The sequence below is a fragment of the Abrus precatorius genome, unplaced genomic scaffold (assembly GCF_003935025.1).
Source record: "Abrus precatorius isolate BTA unplaced genomic scaffold, Abrus_2018 Scaffold2, whole genome shotgun sequence".
Lineage (NCBI taxonomy): Eukaryota > Viridiplantae > Streptophyta > Magnoliopsida > Fabales > Fabaceae > Abrus > Abrus precatorius.
This window is the reverse complement of record NW_020874362.1, coordinates 19,086,928-19,099,321: the sequence shown is the minus strand read 5'-3', so window position 1 is coordinate 19,099,321 and position 12,394 is coordinate 19,086,928. Positions and strand designations below refer to the sequence as shown.

Below are 12,394 nucleotides of genomic sequence, written 5' to 3'. Positions count from 1 at the left end.
ACATTAGAAAGTCAACATGCAAGGTGGACACTAAAGATACACATGTTTAGGTATTTGATATCAATTCTATAGAATGATTCAAAAATTAATGAAGATGTTACTCATATAATACAAATTAGGTAGTTAAAATAGAAAAAAAACATCAAAAGTTATTTATGACTGTAAAATATCTATTAAGTTAAAATGAAAGTTTATTGTAATATAATAGACCAATTATTCTATATGGTAATAAATATTGAGTATTAAAAGAACAACACAAAAGAAAAATGGACAATAGAAAAATTGAGAATGATAAGGTAAATGAGTAGTCGAACGAGAAAGAACAAAATAAAAAATATGACTAAAAATTGTCTAAGGTGATTTGATTACATGTAAAAAAGACCAAAACTTTGGATACATTAACAATAAGAGTAAATTGCATGACTTTTGGTCTAGTAAAAAAAGAATTAAGAGAAACATAAAAGAACTTTAGATGAAAATATAAAAATAAACCTTTTGAGTAATTAGATATTTCAAAATTTAGTTTTTGACTGAAATATATCATGTGATTTATGGAATATCTAGTAAAAATAAAACTTTGTTGTTGTTATTATTTAGTTCTTATTTATTGTTTTTAGTTATTATTATTTTTTACTATTTTTATTTTTAGTTCCTTATTGTTCTTTAATATATAATAATAAACATGGAATAAAAAAAAAGCTTAAATATATATTTTTTATCCTTGTTTTATCATAATAACTTGATTTTAACATTTTAATTTTTTTAATCTTTATTTTTTTAAAATTAACCGCTTTTGATCTTACTTGCTAATACAATTTAATAAAAAAAATTGATATGTAAACATAAAAATTTTATGCGTGACAATCTTAGTTAGCTATGTTATTATTTAATAGTAACTGAGGATTAAAGGTGCTGAATTTTAAAAAATAAAAAATAAAATAATATATATATATATATATATATATATAGAGAGAGAGAGAGAGAGAGAGAGAGAGTAAAATCTTCCAAAAGAAAAAAAACTAAAAATAAAATCTGGGAAAATTATAATAATTAAAAATTTATTTAAGTCATAAAAAAATAGGAACTTGAAATAATCTATAGATAAGGAATAAAAACAAACAATAAAAAAGGTAAAGATTATAAATGAAGACAGAGTAATCAGAGGAAAATAAATGAAAAAGAATAACGACTGAAAATTTATTTAAACCTGAAAAGTAATAAACATTGGAAATCAAGTGTTGGATCATAAAATTTTACTTGCTTTTATCTTGAATCAATTTTATTGGTTAGGGGATAGATACGGTGATTCTTTCAAGATCTATAACCCCAGATATAGCAATACAATCTCTACAAGTTCAGCATTCCCACTACATTTTTCTTATCTGATTTTAAATCTTGCTCAAGTAACTGGGGATAATTTGAGCAAAGGCTGCATTGGATAAAAAGTATACATAGGATAAGATACAAATAAAGAATACCATATATAATCTAAAGAAATGCACATGCTTTCAAACTGCATGACATTTTTGCTAAAAATACAAGATAGCTTATAGCTACACACATCCTATTTCTAGCAAATCCCTTTCCCATGGCAACTAACTGTTGAGCTCCTTGAATGGTGATCTTGTATCAGAGATGGCTTCATGTTTCTTTACAGTAGGAAAATGGATTAACATATTCTCTTTTACAAAGAAACCATCATCCTTTTCCAAATTCACTCCTGGACAATCATTCTCAGAAGACTCCACCATGCTTCTCAACATGTCCATAAGTTGAGTGTCTGCAGTAGAGAACTCGCAGATTTTATCACTTAATCCCTGAACAAAAGCCAACAAGTATTCCCTTTCTGATGACAGTCTTGTGGCATTAGCAAGTAAATTTCTATTCTCCATCTTGAGTTTCTGAAGCAAGGCATCTGACTTTCTTAGCTCAGTCTCCATTTGATCATTCAACTCCTTTACTTTCAACTGTTTTGCATCCAATTCTACTTCAGTATCCAATGCAAGTTGTTCAGATTGGCTCCACTTATCCTCCTGCAATTTCAGTTTCTGCTGTATAGCATGGATTTCATCCTCAAGTTCCACTACCATCAACTTTTTCTCTTCAATTTCAAGTGCAGCTAAAATCTGAGATGCTGTGATCTGATCACAAGCTTCTTGGATGAGGTTAACTTCAGCCTGTTTCTCAGCAAGCTGTGAAGCAAAGGTGGTCAACGAGCTAGTGAACTTCTGTTCGAGTGAAGTAACCTGCTGCATGAGTTCATCTATTCTCATATCTTTTCCTTTTATAAGCTGCATAAGATTATATTTCTCATACTCATAGGTACTTTCCATAGAGCATTTTACAGTCACAGCACTTTCATATTCTCTTCTAAATGATTCTTGTTCCAGCTGAGCAACCTCTTTCTGTAGCTCTTCCAGAATCTTGTCCTTCTCCTCCATGATCTGGTGATATCTGATATCATCAGACTCGGAGGGCACAGCTGATTCTCCCCTTGCTGGAGTAGAAGCTAAAGTCTCCTTTGCTCTTAGTTCATGTTCCAGTAGCACAATACGCTGCAGTAGAGAATCCAGGCTCCTCTCTTTCTCTTCCAACTTATAAACCAAGCAATCTTTCTCTTGCTTGAGGCTTTCCCCAACATCTACTTGTGCAAGAAGTGAAGTTTCCAGTTCTTTACGCATCACTTGATTTTCTTCAAGATTATTCTTCAAATGCTCAACAATTGATTTCCATATTTGCAACTCGAATTCCATTTCATTTCTTTCATATATTGTGTCATCCAATTCAAAGATTGCATTGTCTAAAGCAACATTAACTTCCTTAAGTTGTCCTTCTAATTGACATTCCATCTGCTTAGCTTTCTCTTTGAGGTTCAGCTGACACATGGTTGATTCCTCCAGCATTTCCTTGAGCCTATCAAGTTCATTTTGCAACATGCGCTGCTTTTCTTCATTGGATCTATAGGACTCAACCTGCATCATCAAACATGTAGCTCTCTCACGTTCTTCGTTGATGTTTTTTTGGGCACTGATCAAAGCAGCATCTTTCATCTCCAACTGCTTCATCAGTTGAAAAATATTTTCTTCTCTCTCTTTATTGATAAGATCCATCTCGTCTTTACAGCTAGCAAGCTTCAATTGAGCCTCAAATATTCCCTGTTCCAACACAAGCAGCATGACATCCATCTCCTCATTCGATAACTTCATCTCAATTGTTAAAGAATGAGCCCCTTCCAACTCGGTCTGAAGCTCTTCCACTGCTTCAATTTTACTTTCCAACTCAGACTGACAGCTATTCAGGTCAGCTGTCAACTGTGCTAACTTAAAGTTCCATTCAGCTTCGTTAGCCTTCAAAGTTGAGGCACACTCTTTGTGAGTTTGTTCCAAATTTTTAAGCTTGGTCCTCAACTTTGACTGCGAATATGAAGCTCCTGCTTCTTGAATTTGAGCTTCTTGGAGTTCTTTGAGGGACATCCGCAACTCTCGGTTTTCTTGCTCTAGCTTCGCCATTCTGTACTTTGATTCTTTAAGACATGCCTCTTTTGTTTTCAGTGAATATCTCAAATCTGCAGTATCTTTGTCACCGTGAGAGTTTAAGCAATCAAGCTGGAACCTAGCATCCTGGTATTCATTACCAGTATTATCAAGCTGCACCTTCAGATCTGAAACTTCAACTTCCAAACGCTTTTTCTGGCTTTCTACATGAGCAAGAGCCTGATGGCAAGCGTGTAACTGATGTTTTAGATCCTCTGATATTCTTATCTGAGAGTCTAACTTAATCTGCAGCGAAGAAATCTCATCAAGCAACATAGATTTTTCCATCTCCAACTCCTTCTTGCTAGACCTAAATTGGTCTCGAAGTTTTTCATGCGCTTCCTCTAGATGTTTAAACTGTTCCTTCTTCCATTTTAATTGATCTTCCACCTTCCTGGTTTCCTCCTCTAACTTCTGGAACATGTCATCTCTTTCTCGTAGTTCTTTGGATGCTTTTAAATTTTTCTCCGTCTCTGAACACTTCTTCTTTGAAACTGCAAGACAACCTTTCAGACTTTCAATCTCTTGTCTGCATAGATAAATATGTTGTTCTTGCTTGTTTGCCTTCTCATTTGCTTCCTCTAAGGCCAATACCAACCCTCTTTTTTCATCTTCCCACTTTTTAAACTTGTCATCACAATCCACTCGAAGTTTATCATTTGCTGCACTTAGGTGTTTGATGATGGACTCTTTTTTATTCAAACTCCCCTTGAGATCTTCACACACCTGCTTTGCCTCGGCAAGTTCATCTGCCTTTTGAAGCAGTTCTTGATTCAGCTTCTCAGCTTTCAACTTTGCACTTTGTATCTTATTGACCTGTGCATTATGGGATTTCTTCAGGTTCTCATGTGAATCCGTCTGGGCTCTTAGTTCTGCCTTGATTCGCTCGATTTCGGTTTTTGCTTCATCCAGCTCTTCATATACCTTTTCCATTTCTTTTTACATATATGACATTAAAAAAACCTGTTTTGCAAGCAGTGTGCAAATTAAAACAACGAAAGTTGCATGTCCGGACCAAAACCAAAACAAAAAAAAGGGACCGAAAATGAAAAAGAATATCGCATAAAACAGACATATATTGGAGTAAACACAAATTCGGCATTTCTACTACTTTGTGCGTGTTGGATAGGCTTATTTTGAGATTAACAAAGCTTTTAATAATAATAATAATAAAAACATCGTAAAAGTGCTTTAAAAAAAAATACAAAATAAAACAATGACTTCCTAAAATTAATCAGTTCTAAACATGCTTTAAATTTATTCTTTGATCTGTCTCTATCTCCCCTGCAGCCAAATGATAGAGTAAACAACAACAATTGGACGGAACAGGGAACATGTTGCTCAAATTTCTTTCGGGAGTGTTTCTAGGAAAACTATACGAAATGATCAAAATCATAGGAGAAATTAAATCTTGGTGTTGGTCATTAAATGATACTCTTTTCTTTGAGGAAAAGCATACACCCCCAAACACCCAGTATTTTCTTTTCCTAAAGAAAAATGCGCATTATAGAACGAGTAATTTATAATTATGGATATAAATTAAAATGCGCACTATCAGAAGGACTAAATCCCCTGAAATATTATGAACAGATAGACAACAAAAAATCAAATAAAATTAAAATCGGCATAACATGCTACAACAAAACTAATAAGTCATCTGATTACGTATTCTCTTTTTCTAATTTATCAAATTAGACCCAAAAGGTTTTGGGCAAAGCACAAAATTGAAATCATAAAGAACTTGTCAAGATAGTAAGAGAAACAAGTTTCAAGAGCATAGAGATGGAGCACAGAAACTGACCTGATTTGAAAAGCAGAAGAAAGTGTTGTGTTGGTGTGATTTGGTGACTTAAGATGGTGAAACGGGAATGGTAGAAGAGAGAAATGAATGACAAGTAACCGTTATAGAGCATTAACCGCTTTTCAGGGTAGATAAAACAAAATGTTAGTTTATGGCGATAGCATCCTGTTTTCGAAATGAAAAACTAGCCGTTTATTTTATTTTGGTGGTTGATCGCGGAAAAACTAGCCGTTGAAACAAGCTTGTCTCCAGGTGCGAATTTTATTTGGGCCCAAAATTGGTCTCTGTAGTTGGACTTTCGGCCCATCCGTTCTTCTAAGCTTATTTGTTTTTCTGGTCAACTAATAAGCGTGTTTTCCTTGCTGCTATCCAGGGTTGTGCCTGGATCCTTTTGTATTTCATTCCCCTGACAAAAAAGATAATTGCTTTTTCACCTTTTTTTACTTTTCGCCATGTCACTTTTTCCCCTAAAATATCCCTTCGTATAATTTACATCAATTTCAACACCCTTTTTCTTTCCTTAAACTCATCTTCCTCTTCTGGAATATCCTTGCAACAATGTTTTTCTTATCTTGAATTGGACACTAGAAAAAATGGTTTCTCCGTTAAAAATGGGCTTATGGAATTTTGCTTTGGATTAAAGGAGATGGATTGGATCGTGCATAGGAATTGGTGCGATAGTGTTGAGTGTTAGAGAGCTCCAATGTCACAAGCTCCAATGTTTTGATTTGCTTTTTGCACTTTACTCCATTGATGCTCCCCATGTAGTGCAAATTCATTAGCCTGAATGCTAAAAATAATTATTTATATAACCCATTTTGATATATACAATTCTCAGCTGCTTATACTAAAAATATTTTTTTAAAACAATCCCAGGGGGATGAATCAACCAGTGATGAATGGTTAAGAGGTAAGAAACATGAATTTTTTTTTTGTCATAATTAAGATATAAAAATTATCTAATAATAATTCTGGTTAAGAGGTAAGAAACATGACGTTTTTTCTTTTTGTCATAATTAAGATATTAAAATTATCTAATAATAATTCTATGTAAACTATAATTAATTAATTTTTTAATAAAAACATTTTAATTCACAATTTAGATGAATTGCATAACTAAGCTCAATAGTTAATATAAGTGATCTATTTGTTTGATCTTAAGTATTGATAATTGATTAGTACGAGTTAAAGTATAAATTTTAGTCCAAAGCTCTACAATTTATTTTATCAAGAGTTGTAATTTGAGAAAGTGAATTACAAAAGAAACTTTAGTCTATCACTTTTATTTGTTATATAATTCAGAGATTAAGTGCAACAATTTTAATAGAAGAAGAGTGGTCTTAAGCAAATTTTAATAACAATCTCATACTCAAAAGGGCCAATATGGGAGTCCACCAAACTGGAAAACTTGTAGCAACATGAAAAAGATCATATTAGGTTGTTATAAGTCTGTATTTTTACATGCTTTTTAAAGCATATATTTATGTGCGGCCATTATTTTCTTAAAATTTTGCATTGATTGTAATATTAATTATACATTTTAATATAAGAAGACCATAATTGAATTTTGAGTACATTTTAGATTCAAATTAAATAAAAAATAGGATTTTGCCATAGCCAACATGCCCATATCCTAGTAGCTTGTATGGGGTATGCTTCGAGCCACGTGTACAACTGTGCTTATGGTCATGCACAACTGTGTTTACATGTAAGAAGTCCAACTTTAAATAAATATTAGGGTTTTAAAACCATATTAAAGAAACCTCATGAGCAACGACTTAAGCATCTCTAATACGTCTTTTTGATACTTTCACTTTGGGTAGGGCTATGATGAATCCTTTGTATGATTTTATTAAATTTTTATAATTAATGATAATTTTTTATATTTCCTTTCTTGATTGGTATTTATCTTATTGTGCTATATTTGTATATATGGAATTGACAACTCTGATAGACAAAATGCAACTGTCCAACCAATAAGAGACATAATTGCATAATAGATAAGGATGAAAATAGGTCAGGTCATTCGACAGAGACCTACGACCTAACATTTTTAAAGCCTAATCTGGCCTAACTTATTTAATTAATTAAATAGGCCATACTTAAACTTAAAAAAAAGTCCATTAGACCTATTAGAATGACCTATTTAAAATTCATAAAATTTATAATAATATATTAAATAATTTTATATAAAAATTATAATATAATAATATATAAAAATTCAATTGGTTTCGTCACAAATATAATGTGATAAAAATATCAAAGGTAATAACTTCTGAAAGTATTTTAAAAAGTATTTCTAATAATTATTTTTAAAGAATTTTTATTCTAATAATATTTTTCTTTATTTTGAAGGTTGATAAACAACATGAAAAGATCTTAAAAATCTGACAACATATTTTTGCTTTCCATTTACTATGAAAAAAATATTGTTATTTGTGCATTTTAGATTTTTGTTTGTTGCATTTGTTAATTTTAGATCTGAAACTTATTTTGTTATATTGTATTTTTGTTTATATTATTAAATTTGCTTAATGATTTATAAATTGATATTCATTTTATTGTATTTTTTGTATGTGTGGTGTTTTACTAATTTAAATTAAATATGTGACTTGAAAGTGATAAATAAGAATATGTAATTTTATTATATATATTTAAGGTGTTAAATCAGTTTTTAATAGTTTATTTATTATTTTCCTTATGACTTTTAAAAAAATATACATGTTTAAATAGTTTAATAGTTTATTTATAAGGAAGCTTAATGACCTATTAAATGTCTTAATACAAAGTAGGTCATTAAAAAGATTAATAGGTCAAATCATACATTTAAAAAAGTTAGACTAGATTTAACAAAAAGCTCATGACAGGTAATAGACCAGACTTAAACTTCAAATTTATTAAATAAGTTAGGCCTATTTATATAAAGTCTAACTTAACTTATTTTTATCCCTAATAATAAATAGTTATAAGGTCATGGGTAAAAATAAACAAAAATAACTAATTTTTTTTTTTTTATGATTTAGGTACATATTCTACACATGACCATACACTCATCTTAACAAGATTTATACTAATTTAGACGTTAAAATATTTCTTGCAATAACACTTTCTCTTAGAGCCATCTCTCGGACCTAGAATCATCGTAAACCACCACACAAGCTTTCAATATCATATGTGTCACCCATCTCGCCTATCCGATACGCATCAAAACAAAAACACTATAAAAGGAGCATTAGAAAAATGAAAACGACATGAAAGGGGCATGGAAGAGACCAAGACATTTGCAACACGTCAAATGAGACGTTAAGACTTGATGTTGCATAATCACATTACGCTTTTGTTTCGAAGGGGCTTTATTTTATTATTCGAGTTATTCAAGTCGAGCAGCATAAATATATTTCGAAGAGGCATTATTTGCATGTCTTTTTATATTTAATTATTTTACATGTATTAAGTGGGTTTTATTTATGATGAATATTTCTATTTAAAGACATTTGAAGATAAGAAGTCACATTATTCAAATGATACATTTTATATTAACTCAGATTATTTCTTTCGTGAAGAGCTGGGACAAATGACAAATCATTTTCAATTATTAAATTTATTAATTCTTGAATTTCAATGAGTTTATGTTTCTAAGCAATTCATCGACAAATGAATAGGGAAAAATTATGTCTTCCTTCAATATTATTCTTGTTATTCTAATTTATGTCTATTAATTTGTTGCTATATTTAAAAAAACTTCACCTTATTTCAATTACTGTGTATTCATGCTAGAGGATATTCCTTGATTAAAAAAATATTTATAATTAAAATAAATTAAATCTTTATGCTTTAAAAATAGAATAAAATAACTTTTGTTTTTATATATATAATTAAAATTGATTTTAGTTCTTTTTTTTTTAACTTTTAATCTTTATATTTTACTTTTAAAAATAATTCTTATTACTATGTGACATACATAAATTTTAAGAACCTATTTGGTAACAAAGATAAAAGAAAATATATGATAACTCATCTTATTCTATTTTATTTATGATATTTGATAAACAATATGATAGGACAAGTTGATCTGTTCCCGTTATTATTAACAGTTTCATCTCAATTATTATGTTACTGTTTACGGTGAAAAATGACAATTGTAAACAAATAATCCAAAGATCAATATGGGAACTGGATTTAGGTCCTCTTTAGGTTCTTTTAAGTGTGTTGTTAACGTGATGCTCAAATTAACGGCATAAAAGAGTATTAAGCAAGAATAGTAAATAATAAATGGGCAGAATTGAATCAAATGTAGATGTTCTTTACAGAAAAGCGCTAAATAGGAAATGAATTGCAATAATTGAAATAAGCATCAAGCTGGAATTAAAGTGCGGAAATGTAAATGCAAGAATGTAAAGGTGCATAAATGTAAACGTACGACTCCTAGCAATGAACAGCAACAATCGTTATGTCTCCTTGTAGCTGGTGTCTGGCGCGGTGCAGGGTTTCAGCGTCTAAGAGAGTTTAGGTGCGATGTCAGGGTGCAAAAAGTCGTCCTTTGTGAAATAATGCTTTGGAGTATTTATAGACATGAAAATCACCACCGTTTTCCTCATTTTGTAGGCACTTCTTAGTAACTGCCTTCAACGGTTGATGCTCACTATCCACGATTGCTTGTGATCGTGCTGTTTGTTGGGGCTGTAACCGCTATCGCCCATGATCTCCTTTGCGTAGTGGTGAATGTTGATAACTACTGGTAACCGCTTTTGGATTTTTTCAAGATTCCTATCTTTCGAGTATTTCTGAGAGAAATCTAGGAGACCCTTTTAATGTTATGGCCTTGGAATAGTTTCTTCTTGACTTCTCTTTTCGAGCCATTCTGGAGTTTTGAGAGCCTGTCTTGATCTTGTGGACTTAGAACATTTTCTTTGCTCATTTCTGTTTTTCGAGCAATTCTGGATGGACTCTGGAGCTCGACCAGATTTGTGGACTTAGAATATTTTCTGACCACTTCTTATTTTTCGAGTAGTTCTGGAGGAAATCTGGAGCTCAGCCAAGTTTGTGGACTTAGAATATTTTCTTACCACTTCCTGCTTTTCGAGCAGTTTTGGGTGTCAGGTACTTGGAAACTCCTTAAATATTCATCGAAAAGCCATCAGTTTTTGTAGACTTAGAATATTTTCCTGTTAGTCCTATTTTTCGAGCAGTTTTGGGTGTCAGGGACTTGAAAATTCCTCAAAACTCCTCGAAAAACCATTAGTTTTGTGGACTTGGAATATTTTCTTGCCAGTTCTATTTTTTGAGTAGTTTTGGGTGTCAGTGACTTAAAAACTCCCCAAAACTTATCGAAAAAAGCCTTTAGTTTTGTGGTCTTAAAATATTTTCTTGTCTTTCAAGCAGTTTAGAGAAAAATCAATAATGTGACAAAAATCTCCTAAAATAGCTCGAAATGTGTCCCTTTTAATTAACACTAAAGATCTTAGATAATCTTCCAATATTCTCTTATGTTCAGGCTTATCTTTGGCTCCTTCTTGACCCCCGAAACTTGTTGAAATATAGTTTCTTTTGAGATGATTTTCAACTTAGAAAATTTTTCATTATCCCAAACAGTTACTATGTCCAACTTAGAGACTCCAATAAATTCAACCTGTTCAGTAAATATAAATGAATACATATATTCCACACATAATGCACACACACACACACACACTCACACACACACTCACACACACACACACACACACACACACACACACACATATATATATATATAGTTGTTGTTCAATATTAGATAATATAATACAGACCTCCTAGCTTTCCTAGGTTATTCAAGTATTTTACAAACTAAAGGAAAATGAAGGTTAGGTGGAAATATCCTAAGCACTCATAATTTACATATACCCTGTTTTTGACTACTTTTGTTTCCTTTCAAGCAGATCACTCTCTTCCAGTCATCTAATTCATTTGGAAGATCAACATGAAGGTCCACGTAAGCTGTTGCACGATACATGCGATAGAGGATCTCAACTATAACAGGACTCTGCATAATTATGGGAACAATATGGGGGTTGTTAATGATAGTAATAGTTAGTATCACACAACCCGTAAAGATAATAGTTTGATTAACATTATTATGGCTCCACGTTCTTGATCCCATACTAAAAATCATGTTTTGCTTAGGAATGGGGATATTCTGAGCACTCATTCTGCATCCATAACATAGTTAATAGGCACAAACAAATAAAGGGTGAGTAGATCATTCATAAATTATTTCATAAGATAATACTAATTGCTTAATAAAGATAACCACTACATAACTTATAAACAAGCATATCATAGTATTTTATCTGTATTATTCTTTTTACCATAGAGTAATTAATTATCCAATTAATTTTTTGGGTTGAAGATTGAGAGTTTTGTGTTCGTAATCTAGATAGTGCCATAGGTACAACATTCCAAATAGGGAATTAAGCAACCGTGCTTAAAATCGATTATGGTCACTTATAGCAGCTCACGCTCTAACTAATATTAGTATGCTTTAATATCTGTCAAGATAGTTTAGCATATTTCTTACTGTCTGCGACATAAATTAGCTAGGTTTGGTCTCTTACTAGGACTTGGGTACCTTAGTATCCCCTATGGTAAAACCAACATTATTTGCCCCTCGCCTGTACCTGGCGTTTTCAATCACTATCCCTATGAATTGTTTCATAATCACAAAATGAATTCTAGCCATTAATTTGCCCATTGGATACATACTTATCATAATCATTCATTTTTCAGATTTTTCCAAATTTCATGCTTCAATTTGTAAAATTCATAACTAATTCAATATAAATCCAAAAATTATGAAATCACCTAGGTTTTCTTCCTTTAAGTGTCTAATTTTCAACAAAAATATGCACATAAATAGTTTTTACACAAAAAGTAACACTTAACCTAGTTTCTTTCTACTGTTCACATGATGACATTTTTAGAATCCAATAAATTGTAAAATTTGTAATAAATTCAATTCTTTTCCAAAATACATAAGACTAGTGATATTGTTCTTTGTACTATGTCTATTTCAAAGTAAAAA

At 31.3% G+C, this 12,394-nt stretch overlaps 1 protein-coding gene across 1 annotated transcript; it reads right to left on the bottom strand.

The window, feature by feature from the left end:
- Positions 1-1,595: 1,595 nt before the first annotated feature.
- Positions 1,596-4,466, bottom strand: LOC113859573 (uncharacterized protein At4g38062). Its single transcript, XM_027492309.1, has one exon. The coding sequence runs from the start codon at positions 4,464-4,466 to the stop codon at positions 1,596-1,598; it is 2,871 nt and encodes a 956-aa protein (XP_027348110.1).
- Between the last annotated feature and the right edge of the window lie 7,928 nt (positions 4,467-12,394).

Coding starts and splice junctions, on each gene's coding strand:
- LOC113859573 (XM_027492309.1), bottom strand. CDS start 4,466: ATGGAAAAGGTATATGAAGAGCTGGATGAAGCAAAAACCGAAATCGAG.